This window comes from Haplochromis burtoni, unplaced genomic scaffold (assembly GCF_018398535.1).
Source record: "Haplochromis burtoni strain Fernald_Lab_line unplaced genomic scaffold, NCSU_Asbu1 Contig_368, whole genome shotgun sequence".
Classification (NCBI taxonomy): Eukaryota; Metazoa; Chordata; class Actinopteri; order Cichliformes; family Cichlidae; genus Haplochromis; species Haplochromis burtoni.
In genome coordinates, this window is record NW_024582729.1 from 374,808 (window position 1) to 399,198 (window position 24,391).

Sequence of the window (24,391 nt, forward strand, 5' to 3'; positions counted from 1 at the left end):
TATATATATAACAATTCTGTAACTGTAACTTCGGTCGTTGCTGTGCTTTTTTTGGAAGTCGAATTTCCCAGAGGAACCCACCCGAGGGATTAATAAAGTTCTATCTTATCTTATCTTATCTCTTATCATGATTGCAGTTTGCGTTCCTATTCCTACTCTACTGTATTTGATCAACTAAGGAGATAATGTTTATGATAATTAAATTAAACATTATGACAGCTGGGATAGGCTCCAGCGCCCCACGCGACCCTGAAAAGGATAAGCGGAAGCGAATGGATGGATGGATGGAAATTAAACATTACTTCACATACACAAGCAATTCCACTTTAATAGTAAAAACCTATAATCTAGAAAGCTTTTTTGCATGTTATCTCACTGTGCCTAGAATCACTGCAAGAGTTAAAATATCCTAAAACACAGCATTAAACACCTGCTACTTTCTTCAGATTCTTGCCTCACCTCATCAGTCATCAGTGTAGCAATAGACCGGCCAATTTCATGATACTGTGGACCTTTCCCCAGAGGGCCAAGCAAGATGAAAAGAAACCTGCACAAGACAAAGAACAAAAGGTTTTTGGTAAAAGTCAAATCCTTTTTTAATGAGAAATTCAAAGGTTAACCGGCTCATCTATCCAGCCTTCACACAGAATAAAGGAAGAAGGAGACAGAGGCAAGTTAAGGGCTTTGCCAACAATTTGTTTATTACCTGGTGGTGATGGGAACTTCAGCCAGGCCATTAAGCAGTACAGCAGGAGCTAGGCGGACAAAGGCCACCACAGGGCGCTCTAGGAATTCCAGCTCCCCTACCAGCACATTGGATGCCTCAGCACCAGGTGGGATTTTCTTCATGAAGTGGAGGTCAATCTGTAAAAGAAAAAGAAAACCACCACATTATTATAAAGTAAAAATGTTTATTGGTCTGCTTTAAAAACACAGTGATGTAGATGCAGTCGTACTGAACGTCTTATAAATGAGAATCGACAACACAGCAAGAATCAGGCTTTGAGAAGAAAGAAGTACTCCTGTTAAATTCCACTCAGTTTCCCAGGGTAAGAAGGTTGTGATTTCATATGTAACCCAGGCTTGGTTAAATATACAGCACTACTTATGTGTCCAGCTATCAATGCCCGTAGATAAACAGCAGGATCAGTGGTGGGTCTGGTAGCTAACCTTGCTGAAGTCAACAGTGCTGTTTTCTCGGCTGACGTCCTGTTTGCCCTCATTGTTGGCTGGCTGGGACTGAGGTGAGACTGTTTGCCCTGTCAGGTAGAGCAGGAAACCAACATCAGTTTTCACAGGGGCTCATCCTATCCCAATACCTCTTTCCCACACAAAGACAGAGATTTCCAGGGAGTGACTACAGGGTACAGTTACATTCTCTGAAAAAGGGTTACAGCACTGGTCCCTTTTGTTGTAGGTGCTGAGTCTTTATTGAGGACAAAAGCTTTAGCCCCAGTGATGAAACAAATAATATTGTACCCATTTTCAGAGTGTACCCGGTGAGTTAAAGCGCAATATATAAATTGTTGCTAGACCATTTAAAGAGAGTTTAAAATAAGGTGCAATCTTTAACTTCCAGTTCAGATTTATGTGCATCAGTTAACCAGCGCTCATTTAAAGCACCTTATTCATTTTGTTTTATTTAAGTCAAAGATTTCACCTTGCAACTGTGGGCGTTAATGAAAACAGTTAAAGAAAAAAGCTAAAAATATGCCTTGCTCAGAATGTCAACTCTTAAAGTGAGTGTGCTATGGTGCTGCTTTTAAAGGAGTTCCAGCAATGAAATGTATATCTGTTCGATACGACACTATAGCTAAGAAACTGTAGCTTTAATATGGAAACTAGTGTGGCTTACAGCTGGCTCCTGGCCTACAACACTCCCATCACCACATTTTGATAAAGCCCACCGATTAATGCGCTATACATTATTTATTTAATCTACAATTAACATATTAATTTGTAACATTTATAATCCAAGTTGTTTCACTGTTTCCAGCCTTTCCGACAAGGGAAGATAACAGCCTGTGGGCTTTGGACTCATTTTTAAGAGACAGAAATAACAATGATATTATGCTGAACTCCTCCTTTAAAGGAATCATTTTAGCATATCATTTATTCAAAAGCAGTGTCCGTGTTTTATTCAGTTGCCAAAAAGGAGCACAAGTGTATTTCCCAGCTTTTATAAAGAAATGTTCAAACATTTCTTTATAAAAGCTGATCCCCAAAAGCAGCAAAATAAAGACTAGTGAGCAGTTACTGCTGTTAGTCATTACTGACTATTTTTTAGAGTTGCTCTACAAGTTCTTATGGTTTCTGTTTAAGAAACATATTGATGACAGTGACAAGGAGGGGAGAGTATTATAGAAACTTTTGTGATTCTTCAGTTCAATTAAGTCTATTCCCAGATGTGGAAAAACTCACAAAACTGCAACAACGTAAACATTTCAACTCTTTATATTGCTTCACTTTGAAGCCTCAACAGTAGAAAAGCTGGAAGAACATTTTGACAGTGAGCCTTGGACAGGGAGAAAACTGCTTGAACTGAAGAATGTTGAGCTTTTCTTTTCTTTTTTGTCATGATTATTAACCAGCCATATCCAACCAATCACAATGTTACTCTCCTATCCTTAGCACGTTCTTTTTTACTACTACTGTCTACAGACTTTCTAATCAGCCTTCAGGATATCTTGTTGCCCGTGCAGATTTCCTGATCTGTGTCTTCCAGTGAGATGGGGCAGTAGCCTTGTGCAACTGCCTAAAGGACACTAAGACATGTGGTTTTGTTTTCACCAAAGACCATGTCTGGAGTCATGTGATCAAAGCCCCTGCTGGAACTCAAAGGTGAAGAAGGAGTGGACAAGCATAACACACAAGAAACACGCTGCCTACAAGCCCTATAAGAAAAGGCCTTTCTGGGTGAAGTGCTCGTCAGGAGTGTTTTTTCAGGTGAACATTTAGGAGATTTTAAAGTGTGATAACAGAGGCCATTTACTGGGTAAGTTAAATATACGCATGCACACATGCATGCAAAATACAGCAGACAGGAAGAAAGACATACACAAACATGGAGAAACACAAACAAGAGGAGAAAATGAGATATCAAACAGCAGTAAAACAGCACGTCGAGATGGATAATTATTGGATCGTCATGCAAAGAATAATAGCATTAAACAGAAACATACTGCATATATTTGTTTACAACATCAACACGTGAGTAGCTGAGGACATTACAGAGTACATAAAAGCTTGCAGTCTCATCTACAGACAGGTGTATGTGTGGGTGTCCTGTACATGTTCTGTGCTCACCATTCTTGTCCATGGAGTGAGGCTCAGACTGCTTCTTGCCAATATCAGCAAAGGAGCGTACAATAGGGATGCGGTTGGCCAGTTTTTTGTGGTTTTGGTGATGGTGTTGTTTGAGAAGAGCCTCACGGATCTTTCTCCTGGCATCTTCACCTACAGGGCCAGATGCCTCATACTGATCCAGAACCATGTCTAGGGAAGAAAACACACACAAACGCCATTGTGTTTAACGTAATACCCCTTAAAATGGTTGAATTCACAAAGGCTGCTGGTGTCCGGTGCTGTGTGGCAGCCAGCAATACTAAGCTGATTATTCCAACAAAAAATGACCTGATTTAATCGCACCAAACCAGGTTACATACAATAGATTTGTGCAGCAGAACAGTTTTTACCACAATCAGATAAAGCATTCAGTTTGAAGACCTCTAAATCTAAAACACAGTTTGAAGCAGATCAAATGGTCCTCTGTATTGTCCTTATGGATGAACTTCTTCTGGCATATTATGGTGCATGCTAACCTGGACTCCACCCCAATAAAACCCATTAAATCAGTGATTTTAATAATTAAGAGACCCTAACCTTAATATACAAAAACAGGAAATGATGCAAAGATCACAAATTAATAAGCAGTTGCAAAATAAAATGTATAAAAGCCAATGGCAAATAGAAATTAAAATTATTTGCTTGAGTATAGGTTTAGAACTGAGAGTTGGATCAGTAAGCAGACTACAGTGAGGAGTTGTACCATGAAGGCCTGCTAAAAAATACTGTAATTGCTACACAACAACTTAAACTCAATTGGAGGTCACATCATGGTTATACAGCAACCTGTCATCTGGTTGGTTAAAAAGATGACAATCCATTTCCTAATCTTATCAATGTAGGAAAAATCCTAAAATTCCATTCAGTTTTATTTATACAGCGTCAATTCACAACGACAACAGCACTTTGTCGTTGTGGTAGACCCCACAATAATACATACATTAACCCAACAATAATATGACCCCCTATGAGCAAGCACTTTGGCAACAGTAGGAAGGAAAAACTCCCTAATAAAAAGAACCTTCGGCAGAACCAGGCTCAGGGAGGGGCGGCCATCTGCCAGGACCAAAACAGAGTAGTGCTGCTGGTGTAAATATCCCAAAGAGAATGAGATCAACAGATCATCAAAACATCAAACCACTGAATGAACATTATATTACAACATATGGCATCTACAGCAGTATAAGCTACAATTAAAATTAAGGAAAGTTTCTTCGTCCTTCATCCTGAGTAACCTCTGAACTGTGATGTGTTTGGTTACTGTAGATTTAAAGGTGCTGGTCAATGTGAAATGGGACGTGCCAGCTAGTCAAGTATTGTACAGTACTCCTTCATTCTGTTTGCGCACAATGTGGGTAAACTGTTAGAGTGAGGATCAAGTCAAGCAGGCGGTTTCTATTGAGATGATTTAATGAATTTGCAGCTCAGTGTACCGCTCTCTCTGTTGATATGAATCAATGGAGCTCACTCAATAGTCTCTTTCTTGGTTTCATTTTTTTTTAAACAATCATTCAAAGAAGACAATATTTATTTAATTACACTTTGGATCTCTCTGCTTTAGCAAATGAACAGACTACACTGGTCTTCACAATTAACAGCTAAAATTAAAAAAAAAATACATGTGATATGCTGTGAACAGTTGGGTTATGATCTTAGATTTAAATTATGTACCGGTAATAGAGTTTCGCTAGCAGAGGTAAAGTGGTAGTAAGTTTCAGAGAGGTGTGGAGCAACAAAAGCTTTGGCACACAATTCTGAAACAAGGGACAGTCAGAAGAGCAAGTGAGGCTAAGCCTAGAGCATGTGGAGCATCTGGATCAGGAAAGGGTGGATTTGGTACTTAATCATGGATAGTGGCAGTGGCTGACATCAAGACATTCTATTGGTGGATGGAAAAGGCTAGCATGAAGCACAGCACAGAAGCAGAAGTCTGTGCAGGCATAGTAGCAGGAAGTAATATGCAAGCTGGGACAGCATATACTGAGATGCATAACCAAGTCACTGGGATATTGTACAGGAACATCTTTGCTGCATGTGGATTAGAAATCCCCATGTCCCAATGGGACATGCCATCAAAAGTGGCTGAGAACACCAGCACAAAGTTCCTGTGGGACTTCTAGTTCCAGACAGGAACCAGCAACCAGACACAGAGGTGGCTGTCAAGGAGCAGAAGAGGGCAACTGTGTGGAAATCCCAACTGACAAGCAACATCAGAAAGAAGGAACATGAGAAAACTGTTGTACCAGAGACTGACAAAGTGTGGTCCAAAAATAGAACTTGGCACTGGGAGAGTGGCTCGAGTATATTAAGTACTTGAGCAAAGAAGCTTTCAAGAGAAACACCACGAAGAGCTTCACAACAAAAGCCAACATAAAAACAAAAAGTTAACCAAACACGAGTCTAAAGATGAGGTTTTAGCTGGGGGTTGTTTTTTTTATTATGTAGATTTTGAACAAATGTGCCTGCTGCATGTTTTTGTGCCATGAAGGTCGTATAAACCCTTTTAAAAATCACTTCATCTAGTGTTTACCTGCAATCTCTTCCAGTGAGTTTGCCCTCATATCCAGCATCACAGTGCCATTCATGATGCAGCTGCGAAGTTCAAAGAGACTGTGTAGAGACAGAGTGGCTACATAGGGTTTACTCCACCGCTCACCACCATCCTCAACGTCTTCCTCAAACTTAAGCCACCTGCAACCAAAAGAAAACACACAAAAAAATTCCTCGATTTTGCCTTGTATTTTCCTTTTAGTTTTGATGTGTACGTTATGTTTTATCACATTGCTAACTCATAGTCCTCTGGCCACATCATTTAATAAGCTTTTATTTAGATAGAAACAATTCAAAGTCTCAAGCACAACAGGGGAGAAAAAATACAAAGGCGTACCTTGCTGTCTCCTTCCATTCAGCATCCTCACCCTCCCTGAGGCAGATTTCGTCCAGCTCAGTGAACAGGGCGTGGGGGATGTGTTCCTCATCGCCATCCTCAGTCCCCAACAGAAACTGCACCCTCTGAGCTGGTGTGTCTGCTGCAGCAAGTTTGATAGGTGGAAGACAAGCACAGAAAAGAAGAAAAAAGCCAAAGAAATTAAGAATTTGAATACCACTGGAAGACATGGATTAGAAGCACATAACCCAGGGTCTGTAAAAATGTGTAATCTAAATCAGCATTTTAGAACCAAAACCTACTGTGTGATGGGGATTCTCTTCCATCCTCAGCTGTGGAATCCCTCTCTTTGGACCTCTTCCTGTGTCTGTGTCCATGGTGACGATGTCGTCGGTGCGACCTCCTGCCTAGAGGAACGTGAACCCCAATGTATAGAGTGCGGTGACCTAGAGAAAAGATGGAAAAAGATGAAGATTAGCTGTGTCATTGATCTAAAATTTTACAGACCTAATCGGTGAGTCACTCACCAGTGACTCATACGCAGGAATACTGCCAATGTGGGATGTGGCAAGATTAAGAAGTAGCTCAGTAAAAGCCCAAAATGTCACAAGTTTAATTCTTAGAGACAAACTTTTATTTATCAGGAAATTTCCTGATTATTTCAGTGAATGTTTTTAATTATTCATGTAAAATCTGTATTATCTTTTCAAAATCAAAATGCAAAATAAAACAGCTGGGTTGCATTGTGCAGTCTTACATTACTCTATAACTGCCTAACCAAACACTTTTACCATCTGGGTAAACTAATTATTATATATTATATTATATTATATTTAAACGTGGCAGAAATTTTATTAATGTTGTTAGATCCCTGGCACAACTGGGGGTACGTACCTCCTGTGGAAATAAAGCTAAGTATCATTAGCATGATAACTGTGACAGAGGTCACCCATACAGATAAATAAAACAAAAGACCTGGTGTAGAATACAAAGAAAATGGGACTGCGCAACAATCCTTGTGGTACTCCAGTGAAAAGAAAACATCCTTTAGCCTTTAGCCACCATATTTTGAGTCATTTGCTGTAAACTTTGTGGAAAACTTGTAAATATTATTTTACCTAAACCTTTTTCTACAGGTGAACACGTTGCTACATGTGTTAGGACAGCAGCTGAATGAGTACATTGGTTAAATATACCAATGCACATCATCTAATTCAACTTATAGACCTTTCATTCCCAAGTAGAAGTAAATCACATATAGAATTGCAGTGCTGAGTTTAGACTTTAGCCTATTTTTATGCATATAAAAAGAACCCATACTGGCATATTTTTAACTCTCACAAATGCTGGTTTAATAAAGAAAATTATATTATTATATCATATTTCAAAAACGGGTCTAGAAAAAAATAATAAAAACAAGCTATCATAGCTTGTAGCTTGTACATAAATAAAAATAACAATGCTCAACTTGCCCAGTAATATAGAGAAGTAAATGCCATCGTCTGTTAGGTAAAAACCACAAAGACATTATTTAACGAACTACTACCTCTAGGGTCTTTGGTCATCTTTGCACAAGTTGAAATGATTTTGACATTATAATATCTTTGTAATTACTTACTTTCATCAAATAAATACAGAACAGATAATGAAAGGGAGATTGTGAAAGGATATTGTACAATGTAGCACAAAGGCCTTTTTCTAATGTCCATGTGTATGTACGTGCGCATTCGCAGGGTCAGTGAGAAGATAATGCGAGCTGACTTTCTCCTCTTTTATTGCAATCGAGCTGCTGGCCGCTGCTGCCTTCCTGCCGGCTCTCAGCTCTGTGTCCGGACACAGACAATACTTCTGCACACGCTGTTCTCTTTATTTGGCTTCACCACCATATGAGGCGCCACATTGTCCGGCATAATGTGACACCAAATGGATATACCCCATGAAATTTGATGCTAGGGAGCCACAAAATAGGGTGCGTCAAAGGAGCATTACTTTAAGTCATTCTTTTCTCACCAGAAAGATGACACAAGGGAAAGTGGTAGGTTATACTGTTTTCATCAACCCATCAAAGGCACTAGCACTTTTGTACAAATTTACATGTCTACTTTACTGAAAAAACAACACTCTTGTTGGCATTCACCTTTAGAGGAAAAGATCAAACCCATTTTGCATACCACTGTAAAAAAGGTTATTTCATTCATAAATAATTTATCATTAGCAACCATTAAATATATCACTTTGTTTGTAACAGTATACATGCTGAATTAAAGTGAAAGTATGCATTTGAAATTAGTGTTCATGTGAAAACTGTGTGCATCACAGTCATACATTTCAACACAACATTTCAACTGTACAAGTAATTCCCAGTAATGCTAGCATGAGTAAGTTCTCTCAAGTATTTTAAATCCTCAGGATATGTGTATTTTTTAATATAGGAGGAAAGATTATTTATTATTATATTTGCAATGTACAGTTGAAGTATGAATACACTTCCTATACATATCTGATTGATTATCAGAAAAACTCGGTACTGTATATTTTCGGTACTGTATATTGTATATTTTGTCAGATAAAAATATCCCAGTGATTGCCTTGAATTGTTTTCACTTGCTTGGATACATGCCTAATCTCATCACAGCATACTAATCAGATTTAAGCAATGAAAAGACAAAAGATGAATCATCTAGGAGCACAGTAACATCAGATCATTTCAGAGTACACACCCTGCACCAATAGGAATCCAGAGAAAAAATTAGATCTCAGAGGATGCGATGAGAAAATGAACAACAGGTCAGAATAGATTTGTAGTTTGGAGGCTATCTTCTTAACAGAGCATGTACTGTTGCAGATGCAAACTGTTCTCAGCATTGACTGAATTATGCATGTCAGAAGCCGAGGAGAGAATGACTATGCATATGCAGGAAATTTCATATATGAACAGACAGGACCTAGGCAGCTGAGGAACACATAACAGGAAAGCAAGAGAGCTTTAGAGTTCATGAGCAAGTCTCACAAGTGAAGGACTTTACAAAAATAGCACTTGTCCTCCAGGCCTAAATTACTGCTGATGTCATAGGATGTTTCTTTTCCTTTTCTTCTGTTGCCACATCTCACTGGCTTTCAGTCAGCCTCAGCCTGAATTCACTCAGCTGTGTGACATGCTGTGTTTTAGCGTCCACATCCTCAAGTCCATGGGTGTGTATTCATGTATGTGTAGGATTACGTGACTACTGACAAAAGTAATTCTGATTGGCTTTTGCTGGGTTTTGCAGTCTTATCATACAACTGCCTTGGCCTCTGAAGAAGCAGTACAGTTTATGTTCTCAGTTTATTCATGTCATGTGTGGCAACCTCTTGTACTTGTTGACATTGCAAAGTTTTCTTTGATTAGAGATAGTCTTTATATATATCTCAGTTTTTGATGCCAACTGGAGACTATTTCAAATAGCTAAAATAGCTGATTATTTCAAATATATTCATATTCAAAATTCTGTAAAATATACATTTACAGAATATATTCCTAATGTCAGTAACTTCCTAAAGCAGCTGCTTGCTATAATTTCATATCAAATGTTAATCAAACATGAAACAAGTATTTCTGGGAACTCCTTTCAGTGTTGCTCCAAATTTTATGCAATATAGAATATTGCAGAGTAAAGTCAACAAGACTAAAGTCAGCATGCAGCTAATAATAGTAAACATGCTAAGTGTGACAAGGGTGCGGTAACATCAATGCAATAAAACCTAAATCATGTGTGTGGGGTTGCCCAGCTAGCAGTTGTATGGATGTCCCCAACAGAAACACTCTTAAAAAAGGTGTGTGACCTAGCCTTTGGTATTCTCCTGGTGTAATGTGCATGCAGGTACACAGGAGGCTGCAGTCCCTGGCACTCCAGTGTGGCAACCACTGGAGGGACACATGATTCCTTCTGTAAGAAGGATCCCAGGAAGGAGTTTGTTGCTTTTCCTTTAGTTCTGGTTACATTTTTAAGCTCAGACACTGCAAAGTGAAGCCACGTCTGGCTCTCATCAGCAAAAAACAGGAGATGAAAAGTTAAAAGCTACAGTGTGGGACAGCTATAGGTAGACTCCCTATCCTTAAACACGAAGGCAGGCATAGGATACAGAAACATCGGATTTTAGCTAGACAGCAATAGGAGTGTTTTGAGTGAAAGTTCCTTTAAGTAAAGACATTCTAAAGGCTCAAAAGGCAGCTCTAAAAGTGCCTCTAAAACTGTCAGTAAATCGCACAAGGGAAAAACAGGCTTGGCAGGAGGCCTCAGCTAGTGGCCTCCCTTCATAAACCTCCTTATCTGAGAATTCTGACCAATTGGTGCACAACCAAAGCCAACATGACAGGCTGAAATTGCAGCCAAATACATTTTAATACATGTTATCTAGCAAATCCTGAAGGAAGCATAACAGCTTTGGAACTGAGCACTATCTGAACACCATATCTAAGATACACACCATAAAGTGAACATGTGGAAAGAGCTGTTGCACTCTGAATGGTCTCAATGACCCACAGAAGAAGAACAGACTCATTCAAATTCAAGTTTTCACATGCCAGGCCCTGAGAACTAACTGCATTGGATGTGGTTGAAAAAGCTGCCTATGTCTCTGTGACGCTAAGTCCCTCAACCCTCTTGGGATTGAGTCACAAAGGCAGTGGCCACTGCTGGTTGTGGAGCAGACAGGCTCATTGCTTCTCATTGACCCAACAGGCCATGGATGGTCATCCATGACCTGTTGGGTCAATGAGAAGCAATTAAAATCAGAGACAGTCACTGCTCCCTGAGGTTGAAAGGGAGAAACACATGTAGCAGCACATTCAGCCATGGGTGAGGTGAGATTTTGTGTCCTCGCCCTCGTTTCTTATAGAAAATAATTCATTGCATGATGCAAACAGATTTACGGACGCCTTACCAAACTTGTCCCAAAGCTGGTAAACTATTTTGGGATTGAGTCACCACTCCCTGTAGAGTAGAGAACCTCTGGAGAGCAAATCCGCTCCAGTGTTCAACACACCAGGAACATGCGTCACACTTAATGAGAGGAGTTGTTTGCTGCTCTACATAATCAGGCTGTGAGCCAACTTGTGTAATGTCACCGAGAGAAAGCCTCCCTGACAGTTTATATACACCACTGCTGTTGCATTGACGTCCTTAACAAGACATTACAATTTTCAGAAGCAGCAAGAAATAGCTCAAAGCCAGAAAAACTGTCCTCCACATATTTGTTTGAAGGAGCAACTTCAAACAAGTGCCATTTATGGTCCTTCTCTTGAAAATACCCCCCTACCCAGTCAATGAAGCACCTGTTGTCAGAGTTTTCCTCATAACAACCACATCCAAGTGGTCACCAACAGCGAACACTTCTGGGTCTCCCCACTCACAGAGACCTATCAGGCATACATCTGAGAAGACATCTCACATCCAGCTGTAGGTGAGATACCCAGTGCTGAAAGTCCTCCATCCTCAACAGCTCCTGAGCGATGAAAGAGATTACTGAGGACATCAGCTTATCAAAAGACCATGTTTCCCTTGTGAAAAAGGGGAAGGTGGTGGCGAAATTTCTCCTTGACTTTGAACAGTTAGAGAAATTATATCATTCTGATTTTGAATTTAATGTCAGCAAACATTTCTCAAAAATGTTGGGACCGGGCAACAAAAGATTACAAAAAGTAAGCGGTGATAAAGAAATAACCGGAGGAACATTTTGCACCTAATTAAGTTAACTGAGCTTCTCTTAAGTAAAAGTGGAAGAGATTTACCACTATAAAAATCTAGAGCTTTCAGAATAATGCTCATCAACAGCAAAGGCTGTGACTATGTCACCATATAGAGCATATCATATACTCAAGAGATTCTGAGACTCTAGAGAAGTCTCTGTGTGTAAGGGACACTCTAATAAGTCAATATTGGTTGCTCATGATCTTCTCAACCTAAAGCGGCACTGCATTAAACCCAGCCATGATTATGTCATGGAAATATCTACATAGACTCAAGATCACTTCTAGAAATCGCTGTTCATGAAAACAGTCCACCATGTTATCCACAAGCTTTGTTATCCAAAGAAGAAGTAACATGTGAACAGAAACGTCACCGCTCTTCTCTGGTGTAGTTAAGATCTTTTTCAGGAAAGGCCTCACATATTTCAGAGGGATAATGCTAAATCGCACGCTGTACCTTTTACAACAGCGTAGCTTCATTGTTGAAGAGCCCAGGATTTGAATTGCCTGCCTGCAGTCCGGACCTTTCAAAAATATGACAGAAGACCCACGACTGTTGAGCAGCTAGAGTCCTAGAATGTCAGATGGGAATGAGATAACATTCCTCCTCAAAAGGTCCAACTGATGATCTCTTTAGTTCCCAAATGTTTACGACTCTTGTTGAAAGAATATTTTTGTAACATGTTGATGCAAACAAATTCAAATTTAAATTCAAAACAAGCTCATATTATTCTTTTCATATTTTCATATTTTTTTATTTACATTTCACACAACATTCCAATTTTTTAGAATAGGGGTCATACTTAACACATTAAGGGAATACTTTCTATTGAGATATTGTTCAATTTTGTATTTGAATTGGATCTATTAACAGTGATGTAATACACATAATTAACTCTCCTAGAACTAATCTAGTAGGAGGAGTTATGCAGTGACATAACTTCAGAGGATCTTCTTTTCCTGCTTTTTGAAGAGTCTGTGTTACCACAGCAACAGACAAGAATAAAGTAATTATGGAAACCATCATCCAGAGATGCGGGTCCTTGAGATGAAAGTACTGCCTCACTGACAGAGTGTCAGAATAAAAGACTGACATTTCTGCCAGCTACCTAGATCCACGTTGCCTGGTAACAAAAATTCTGTGGATGCTGACGGGGAACCAATTCTGCTTCAGTAATAACTCATCTTTTGAGTGTACCAAAGCTTTCTATTGTTTGACTATTGCACAGAAAACTCTTTAATGCTCTCGGTATGAATGTACATTTATTTTCACCATTTGCCTCCTAACAGGCCTTTGTCTTGTATGCTGCTTTCTAAAATTACTTCATGTACCCACATTATTTTGCCTATTTTCACCTAGTTTAGATTGTCTTTGGTCATCTTACTAAACATGTAAATACATCAGGGTTGTTTTGGGTTTTTTTTTTAATTACACTCGTATTGCAAAATTACAGGTTTAGCATGTTAGTATGAGTAATGTTCACTACCTTTAATCAATCAAGGCTTTATTCGCCATGTGCAGGTTGCCCTGCAGTGAAATAGGACCCCACCCCCTCCAACCTTACACACACGACACAGACATCACATGGGGATACAGGTCGGAGATTGGTAGCGTTACAGAAAAAAACCCACTGAAATATACACTACAATGGGAAAGTAAAAGAGGAAAAAAAGAGACCTCTACTAATGCTGGGCTCCTGGGAGGACAGAATGAGAACAGGAAACAAAAAAACAGCCGGTTCCGCTTTCTTAATTCTTCGATAAGTCAGGGCCAAGCCAGCTCCGATCAGCCAGAACCCTGTTACCATGGTTCCGAATAGGTAGATATCTTCAGCACTCAGGCTCACCCAAGCCCAAACTTCTTGTTGAGAAAGGGGTGTCAATTGCATTTAGGGACCAGTTGATCAAATCCATAATTCCTCTTTTAGGTTTTAGAGAACAGATTGTGAGAGACTGTTCCAGGGAAAAGTAACACAAAAAAACACGAGACTAGACAAGGACATAAGAGGCTAAGCAGGGAAGCTAAGGGAGAGGCGGAGAGGAGAAAAGTGCAACCGCCTTCGTCAAGAGCAAGAGCAAAAGAAAAATGTCAAATAATAAAGGTAATAAATTCAAAATTGATATGGGGACAGTTGTATTACTAAAACTGGTGAGTCAACATTCAATTCTCTCATTGTTGTTAACATAGTCAGGTTAGTCTTTGTCTTAACATGCGATGCTACTTAGCACTATAAAGTTAATGACTTTTAAACATATCATAACAGAGAGCCTGTTCCAGATCGTCTTGGACTAAACCCAAGGTTTGGTCTGCTTACATTATATGATTGTCATGGAGTACTGATCTTTTTGCATTTTTAAGATGTTTTCTTATTTGCTGATATTTCCCTGTGGATTTATTAAGGTTTTTCTTTTTAAACAAAAATTAAGTCCACTTTTACAAAAAGGAAACCCTTTTGTAACCCTTTGAACTTTGTTGTCTATTCAGGATGCTGTTTGGTGCAGAAATTGCACCTCTGTCTCTTTTATGTCATCTGAAATGCTGATGCAAGCAGATGTGCAGAGAAAAGACCTTGTGCTCTTTGATGCAGCAGCACTCACATCAAAATCCAACATCCATTTGCAATGACTTAGACAGGTGGACTGATATTATATGCGGCTTTTCTGGTGTTCCTAGGCTCTGCTATGGTTAACACTGCTATGTTGTAGCTTTTATATATTACATTGATATTATATAACACATGAAAATGACAGATATAATTGATCAGTGTTATGGAAAATGTTGGTGTGAGCAGTTGTTGAGTCACCTGGGAATAAACATTTGAATATTTTGGCCTCTGTTGTATCAAGCAAATGTTCAGTATCACTTAGTGATGTTACCTTCTAGTTCTTCCTTCTCAAAATTGGTGGTGAGCATGGAGCGTGTGCCCCCGCGGTCCACTATTGCCTCTTCATCAGTTCTCTACAGGAGACACACAGAGGCAAAGGTGATTACTCAGCATTAAAAAAATAAGAACCAACAATTTGTATGTAGCATGCACATTTTTAATATTATCTTCCTACAAATTCACAGGTGTAGCACTTCCCTGTTGCCCTAAATGCAACAATTCTCTGCCTCCCCTGCTATCAGCCTAGTGAGACGATGTGTCTTGAAATAAACACACAGGAAAACTCAGCATTAAGGCTGACATCCAGTCACTGTTACCATGGCAACAACAGACAGCCAATTGCAATTTAGAAGGAGCACATTCATCTATGGAATGCCAGAGTACACCATTTTCAGTTACACCTTTAAGAAGATCGCCTTATTGTGTTTACACTTTAAATCATGTAAACGCTAACCCACTCACACCTTCCCCAAGCCCAGTTTCTTGGGAACTGGAGCAAGAGCACACACTCAGTGTAGAGTGGAAGAAACAAGGCCTGGTGATAATGGACACAGAGTAGTGCTTTTCTGGTAACACCCTTCTATAAATAGCTCTGACCTTGACAAATAAAAAAACACACTTTTGAGTGTTCACTGTGCTTTTAATATTCACTGAAAACACTGAAATATGAATGTGGTGTTTTTAACATATGCTCTGGAGACAAAAAAAAAAAGGAGACAACTTCTGTGGCTTGCTAGTAGTAGAAAAGTGGTCGTAGCGATAAATTTTCTATCTCCTTGTCACTTTCTCTTATACCTCTGACTCTGCGTCTTATCACTCTATGTCTCTCTCTTTTTATTAGGAGTCTTGTCTTTAGCTCCTAGATCATATGTGTTTTACTAGATTCCCTATGAATGTGCAAATCATCGAATTATTCAGTATCAACAAGCATTTTGGTAGTCTTCACACAATAGTATTTGACCAAAAAAATAAACTTAGCACAAAAAGTAGAGAAATTTGTGTTCGGTCTATTTTTCTTTGTTAGGGCCCTCAGGCTGTTGTGGCTTCTGCATGCCACTGACGCCCCTGTTTGCTAAATAAATAAACGGCCAATATACCTTGTTGCTTCAGACTTCAATCATCTAATTCAATACACTACACCAAAAAAAGGACAATAGCATGATAAGTTGTTGACAGAGAAAATTTGAAGTTTTTCATGGACATTTCAAAATGGCAGCAATGCTGCCCATTGGCTCCAAAATATCTCACCATGTTGACCATTATATGGTTAGAATATCTTTGCAGACTGTGACGCAGGAAGGCAGTTTTTACACCCTGTTTAAGGTCAAGGAAAAACTTTTAATGAATTAGACATGGAAAAAACTATGAATATGTGAAGCATATATTTGAAGTTACTGAACTGGAGACAGGGCTGGAGAGTTAAGTTAATCATTTAGACTAAGACAGTTACTTTTTGTCATTTTAAGTCTGAAATTTCATGTTTACTTATATATGCAAAGGAGGCGCTTTGAGACCCTCAAAGCGCTTTACAATTCTACTTTATAATTCCCCTCTGGCCATCACCAGTAGGTGGTAGGTGAAGTGTCTTGCCCAAGGACAAAATGACCGAGAGTGTCCGAGCTGGGGCTCGAAACGGCAACCTTCTGATTACAAGGCGAACTGGCAACTCTTGAGCCACCATCGCCCTAAATAACAATAATTATTATTATTATTTGATGTAAAAAAAAAAAGTTTATACAAATCATGTTATAGATTTTTCCATAGCATTACATTTGAATTTAACAGTTCAATCTTTCAAATAACGGACAAATATTTGTGAAATTATGATACATTTGTGAATGTATTTTAACAATCTAAATATGCCAAGACAGATACATTTAAAAAAAACAAGAAAATTATGTTTTATTACATTTACAGTGATTTTACGTTGATTTACATTTGAAATGTTAAATCACAGTCTTTTTATGTGAATTTAATGATATTCTAGAAGAACAGTACAAAACTGTAAAATACACAGTAACATACTTTTATATTACAATTTTTTTTACAGTGTGGCAAATGGTAAATGATAATCTGACATTTCCTCAGTGTCTCCATTTTGTCACTATTTATGCCTATGCATCCAGAATCAACCCTCTACAGACTCCATGTACTGCACCTCAATCTACAGTCACACATATGAGTCACTCAAGACAAAGTGTGTATATGTCAAGGAGCAAAAAAGTACAGAAACACTAATAAACTGATATAATCCCTGTCCTTTTCTTTCTTGGTAGAAGCTGCAGTGAAGATCTGAATGTTTGTAACAGTTCTGGTGTCATGCTTTGCCAAAAGGTGGATCCAAAGAGCAAACCCAGGCAACACTTGGCAAGTTTAAAGTAGTAATAGTTAAGAAGTGAATGGTTTACTGATAGAGAGCAGTTGGCAGGGAGATTTAGTTTTATTAGTTATTAGTATTGTTAAGAGTGAATGGAAACTTAGAGATTGTTTGTGGGCAGTTGGTGGATATCCAAGTTTGGTTAATTATGGAATTAATAATGACGACCATGATCTGTCAGAGAAATCTTGCTAACTCCGGCCGTGTATACTCCATATTTGATAACTAGACAGGTGTACGGAGAGCTTCTTCAATGGAGAAATTCCACTCAGGATGGACTCAGAGGAGCCAGAACAACTACTCTACATGACACTTAATAGCAAAGAATATTAAGAAAAACAAGATCTTTCTCGACTCTTCCTCACAGTAAATCTGTAGTACTGCAAAGGTCACTTCACTGGTTTTTTTGACAGGGTGACTCCAAAACTTTGTTCTGGGTTTGTGCACCCTAATTTAAAGTCATTTGACAGATTCACCACAAGATCAGCCTGCAATTAGGCATGTTAAGTGTTAAAGACAGTGCAATTAGAAAAAGACTAAATAATTATAGCTCGTTTCGAAAGGAGAAAGCCCCTCCTCTCTAAAAATAACATGGCTTAAAATTGTAAAGGTGTGCCTGGACAAACCTTCTGACTGATTTTTGGAATAATGCCCTTTGGAAAGATCACCTTTCACTAACTGAGTTGAACTTGAGCTCACCGTAAACTAAAGTATTATAGAGGCAAAATGTCAATTTTTTTTCTGGCGCATGTATTTTGTTGGAGTATGTTTATTTACTTCTTTTCTCCCATTCCTCTGAACTGTTTTGTTTTTCAACACAGGAAGCGTTGAGGAGTTTGTGCATCTATATTCATTACCTATTACTGAAAACCAGAGAGAAATATAATAACTAGAAACAATGAGTTCCACCCTACTGTCCTGACTGCTTCACTCCTGTATTTTCTCTCATTTCCACACAGAATAAATGATGTAATAAACAATATCAAATGAGGACTTTTGTTTTTTTCTGTCCCAAACAAAGCTTTACTCTGTTTAATATAACAGATGAGCCAGAATCTCCTGCCTGCATGTCCCTGCTTCTATTTTTGGACAACGGTATTTCTGGCGTATGTTACTGACCCCAGACCAGCACACACAGCTACATCCCAGCTCACCAATCTGGGTTGAGATTAATCTGCCAGCAGGATAAAGCCTTGTCTTTGACCATGGGATCAGTGATTGAGGGCCCTGCACTGTGGGTAGAATTAAATCAGCTGGTTCTCAGTTAATGCGCTGGTCAGTGACAGAGGCTTCAGGGGGAACAGGGGCAGGACTCACGTGATCAAGACTCTAGAGGAGATGGAGGAGGGGTAGATATGGTATGATGAACAGAGACACTTGAATTTAACCTGAACAGATATTATATCTATAGCTGTTCACCTTGTAGCTTTTTTTTTCCCTTTACAGCTTATTAGTTTTATTGTAGTTTTAGATGCACTAGTTATTATATGTGAAAGAAATAGTATGAACAAATTGTACTGGATATGCGGCACATATGCACAAAGCAGTGTTAAAATAGGAAGAAACAGCAGCACACAGGAGGAAAGATGAAAAAAACCATCAGGCCTGGACACAAAGAGAGCATGAGAGGGGGTTTTGATGCCTCACAGTGTGAAGTCTTCATGTGCAAGCATGTGCGCAGTGATGTTAAGCCAAGCGTTACAACCTTCAGGAGGAAGGTTTGACATTGTACTTCATCTGTTTTGATTCAATCTACAGTATGTTCTGTAGATGTACAGCAAAAAAAACCCTCATTCCCTCACAAGCATAGATGTTCTTGTCCAAAAATATTCTTTCTCAGTTATGTTTGTGGTTTAGTTTCTCATGCTGTGATATATTTATCTTTATTTTTGTTCTATATTAAGGCCGGAGGTTGCTAGAACGTCCATGTTCAACTACAATATGTAGATATCTATGCTATGCTCAAAACATGCATTCACAATAAAAGCTTCATTAAGAAATGAAGAAATGTCTTTTTTTAGTACATCAGGACTTCATTAGTCAAAAGATATAGACCAAAAACAAATGTCCATTACAGAGGACATAAATGAATAGGCTGGTTCTCAGGAGGTTATAGTATATCAAGTGGACAACTAGTAGAAAGTCAGGGTCTGCAGCACCAAATCATTAATGGTACGATCACACTATGGAAAACAGTGTTTGAAGACCCACGGCACAATGGGGTCTTCAAACACTTCAAACAATGGGGGTCTTATTGCCACTTTGTTCAATAAACTTGTGATCTTGTAGCCTTTGAAATGGTTTATTTATGGTGGGAAGAAGGTGTGTGACCAACTCTGATGCAGAAGCACAGTGATCAAATTACAATAAGACAGTCTACTATCAGTGTTCATTAATTTACGATTGATCCACGTCAATTTGGCAATTATATGCAATGTGATAAATCCATGAAAACCAGAAATCTGTTACTGTCTACATTCAGCGCCCAGCCAGAACCTCATAGATTTGACCCAGAAATTGAGAAATTCCTCCACAAATAGTGGCATAGTTGATGTAGGATGGAAATCTAATAGTAAAATGGCTCTGCAACCTTGCAACTGATGAGTTGAACTCCAGACTAACTCGGATTGATATCAATGTGTTGGCCATCTGTTTGCATTAGACAGCAGTTCCCCAGTCTGTCTGAAATTGACTGCAGTCGGTCTGAGTTGCATTGCAATTGTTTGGATAGAAGCTTGTTTCCCCCACCAAGTGACCTGTACAACTTTAATGGAGAGAGAATCAGATTATCAACAAAAACTAATTACATAATTGTTATAAATTGATTTGCATGACACTGAATGAGATAAGTATTTGATCCCCAAGCGAAACATCACTTAGCACTTGGTGGCAAGCACAGCAGTAAAACGTTTCTTATAGTTGGTCAACAGGTTTGCTCACGTCTCAGGAGGGATTTTGGTCCACTTCTCTGTAAAGAAGAGCAGGCCAAAATCGCCAAAATCCAGAGGTAATTAAAACACACGGAAACACTACATTGCTCTTGCTGTTGTCTTGTAACTGATACTTGTGGCCAGGATTCGTTAGGGGGGGGTCAGATGGGTTTCCCTCTCTCCGGTCAACACGTTCCTGCCTCTGCTAAATAATGTTTCATTCCCAGTGGGGATAAAAGTTTATGCAAGTTTATTATCTGGAAACAGTGTACAGTTTCACAAATTATATCCTGCTTGTGGCCACAGTAGATTGTGGTTTAGAAAAAAACATTATAAAGTTGCACTTTAATACATAAATAGGCAGCTTATTTTAGTGGACACTGTGTAAAATATCAGTAAAGACGGATGACGGATGATACAATGATATGAAAATCTCATAAATCTGTGTTTTATTTACAACAGAAAACAGAAAAGTGAATGGTTATACAGAAAATGAATCTTTTAAAGCATTAGCTCCTTCTTGAATTTAATGGCAGCAATATGTCTCAAAACAAATTAGGACAGAGTCATGTCCTAATGTAATGTAAATTAGTACAAACATGTGAGTGTGCACGCAAGAATGTTTGTGTTCCCAGAACCTTTGCTCATTCAATTGGGTTGAAGACAAGTTTCATCCTTGGATTTATGTCTTTATTTTTAATTTTTTTTTTCTCTGGGATTAGGACCCAATCTAATGCTACCAATGGAGCTAGCACATAACTAGCTCATTTGGCAGATTGGCAAAGAGAGAGAGAGACCACAAATTTGAGCTGTAGAATTTGAGGAGAGTACATGAATTTATTTTATTCTGGGAGCTATGAAGAATAAAGACTGATGTAAGTATATATTTTTTCTAACATATTGCTGGTTAAAAGTGTTTGTTTAGAGACGTTGATGGGTGCTACTACCTCCCATTATACTTTGGATAATGGGAGGTAGCAGCACCCTTTAGGAACCATAGCCTGCAGTCAGAGAGTGAAGCGCTCTGTTAGGATTATAAGGTGATAAAGCATGAGGTTAGAGCTGGATCACATGACCCTGAATCCTCCCTTAGTTATGCTGCAAAAGGTCTAGGTTGCTGGGGGATTCCCATGATGCACTGAGTGTTTATGTGTTTCTACACCACTCTGTATTTAATCACTAGTAATTATTCATCTCTGGCTTTCTACCACCGGATGTGTTTGTCCTGTCTTCTTTCCCCAGTTGGCGGTAGCAGATGGCCGCCTTTACCTGAGTCTGGTTCTGCCAGAGGATTTTTCCTGTTAAAATTGAGTTCTTTCTTCCCACTGTTGCCAAAGTGCTTGCTCGAAGGAGGTCATCTGACTGTTGGGAGATTTTCTATGTTTTCTCTGTAGTATTGTCTTTACCTTATAATATAAAGCACTCTGAGTCAACTGTTGTTGTGATCTAGCGTTACAAAAATAAAACTGCATTGAATTGAAGGTAGTATGAGGGTCTTTAAGATTAGGTTGGACCTGATTACAACAGGGAGCCAGAGAAGAAAAGCTAATAAGGGTTTCAGTCCCATTTAGTACTCTCGCTGCAACGTTCTGGATCAGCTGAAGGCGTATTAGATCGTTTTTAGCAAGAAATTCGAGGTCATCCAGGCCTATAGTCTGTCATGTCTTTTAGATGTGCCTGTAGTTTAGTTGATTTGTATCATCCTGTTTCATTGATGAATAAAGTTGGGTGTCAGCAATGAAAATGTAGGCATTGATTTTTTTAATAATAGTATAACTAAGAGAAGTATGAATAATGTGAAAGTATTGGTCCCAACACATAACTCTGTTTGCCTAAATCTTGTGTGTGGAAAAAGGTTTCCATTTACATGCACAAATTGAAATCAGTCAGATAGATAAGAATCAGACTACTGCAACAAACATCCTTGAAATACTAACAGTGTGTTTTACTCTCTCAGCTACATCGAATGCTGCACTGAGGTCTAGCGGGATAAGCACAGAAGATGATTAATAGCCTTTACTAATACTGTTTCTGTGCTATGGTGCACTCTAAATCCTGACTAAAACTCTTCAAGTAAACCATTTCTTCGCAAAAAAATGGAATCTTTTAAGAATTTTTGAAATAAGTCCTAGCATAAAGTCAAACAAACAAAACAATATTCCTTTCACATTCACCTACTGAGTGATACCAACTAAAACTTCAGCTTTAATCATCGATAAGGCATTTAGTGTTTGTGTATCTTTGCTATCAGTCTAAAAGATAACCCAGCCAACACTAAAATGTGACCTGTTTGAACTCAAAGGATGCTAACTGAACATCCTGCTTCAAAAACACAACTCTTACAATTGTGCTTTCCCACATTTTACTGTTTCAGCTAAACATTTCCTCTTACCCATTTTTGGTGTAATACGTTCAAAAGTAAGACATAATCACATTACAGTTACAGTTATGCCATACCTGTGAAACAAAGTTTCTTAAGTTATCTGCACAACAGGTGGCTAGCGGATTTTTCTCTTAGCAGCTAATTTACAAACAGCTGATTAAAGTTCTTGTGCAGGAAGGAGGAAAATATCAGAGTTTAGGTTTGGACATTTCATTTCATTTTCATTCCATAAAAGAAGAAGAGTGCAAACTACATCCAGAAACAACTGCATTATAGTGCTAACACAACATTGGCTCTTTGTAAGCATCTGAACAGACGGCATGCTAACACCAGGCTAGCAAAAAACCCAGAGTGATGTTAAAGCAGAGTAAATGCTAATGTCACCCAACAGCCAAAAGCCTGACCTCCAATAGGCAGTAATCAGGCTTATAGCATTGTAACTTCCATTTCTACATGTGCATGTTTCTAAAGTAGAATAACTGTATCAATCGTCAACTCTCCTAGTTGGTTTTCAATTTTGCTTTTTGTTGTCAGTTTTGTGTTCATACGTAACACTAAAAGAAGGAACATATGTGTCCTCATTACGACAGGCATTAGTTTCAGTGTGTGAGACTATAGCTACAATATGAATCAGTGCTCTTAATTGATAACGTTGTGATTTTAATTATTTTATAGATGAATACTAATTTTATTTGAATCATAAACCCTGGACTTGTGTTATCTCAAATGTGTTTCTCTGCACAAATTCTATGAAAATGCAATCACCTTTTTATATATAAAGAAGTTAAGCTGGGATGTGGCTAACATTTTTCAATGCTGAAATTCAGCCATGTCAGCCATGTTTTTATTGAAGCCACTTTTAAAAGAAAAGTCAATTGTGAAAGCTACAGCAAAAAAAATTAAAAATCCTCAGGATGACAAGCATCTAATTTCACCACACTGGAAAGATGAAAATTACTTTCAAGGAAATCCTTTAAATGTTCACAATACAGTACCTCCTGCATTTAGAATTTTAACAGTTTGCTTAATTAAAATAAAAGCAAATTTTTTCATCCTCACATTGTAAACTGTGTACCAGCACACAGAAATGAAAATATAGAGTGAAACAGGAATAATATCATCAAATGCAACATAGCTGATACTCCAATCACAATATCTTTGAGGGTTTAACTAGTTACAAAACAACAAAGAAGATATCTTTAAATGTCAGTGTTAGATATGTCTGGGAGCTTATATTCCACATTCTTGGCCAGAATAAATCAGATCCTATTGATTCTCACAAGTTCATTTCCAGGAATCTGTGTACACTACCACATCACTCTCTGGAAAGTAGTATGTGACCTCATTACTGAATTCTTCAGGGATCTTTCCTGATATGTTCACAACAGTAGAGATGATTTACATTAATTTACCTTATAGAGTGATTGTATAGGTGGTAGCTAGCCAAGACAGATTATCAGTGGCTGCACAAGCACTGCGATTGGCCAACAGCTTCTGTTGTCATGGTTTTCATCCCTACAGATGGCCATGGTTACTGTGGCAATGACAGCAGGCTCAGCATCAGCAGCCTTCCTTGGAAAAATATGCAAGGAATACTTGAAACATTCCTGCTTTCTAGCTTGCTGTAAACACAGGGGTTCCAGGGGCATTAGGTGTGGATGAGGCTGAGACTTAAGCTGTTTGGATTTGAGCTAGCAGTGGTAAAAGCATTCAGCATTCTGTAAACACACACACAAAGACAGAGGCAACTCTATATATCTGACATAGTACTCCAGCTAAAACAAATCCAGCATTCCTGGCTTTTGTTCACCCATTTCTCTATCAGAGATTACTAGGGTCAGTACAGCAGGTTTAAG

The 24,391-nt window shown here is 38.6% G+C and overlaps 1 protein-coding gene across 4 annotated transcripts in view; it reads right to left on the minus strand.

Annotated features, from left to right (window-relative positions):
• Window positions 1-24,391, minus strand: part of LOC102305952 (sodium-driven chloride bicarbonate exchanger) — a 58,811-nt gene that overhangs the window by 25,102 nt on the left and 9,318 nt on the right. For 3 of the 4 annotated variants that reach the window (XM_005943385.3, XM_014340427.2, XM_014340426.2), the window contains 8 exons: window positions 14,838-14,919; window positions 6,535-6,678; window positions 6,233-6,374; window positions 5,876-6,036; window positions 3,307-3,495; window positions 1,171-1,259; window positions 707-864; window positions 460-547 (listed from right to left, as the gene is read on the minus strand). In XM_005943385.3, the coding sequence (XP_005943447.1) occupies window positions 460-547; window positions 707-864; window positions 1,171-1,259; window positions 3,307-3,495; window positions 5,876-6,036; window positions 6,233-6,374; window positions 6,535-6,678; window positions 14,838-14,919 (1,053 nt within the window). The remainder of the gene's footprint in view (window positions 1-459; window positions 548-706; window positions 865-1,170; window positions 1,260-3,306; window positions 3,496-5,875; window positions 6,037-6,232; window positions 6,375-6,534; window positions 6,679-14,837; window positions 14,920-24,391) is intronic. The other variant, XM_005943386.3, reaches the window with a different exon arrangement.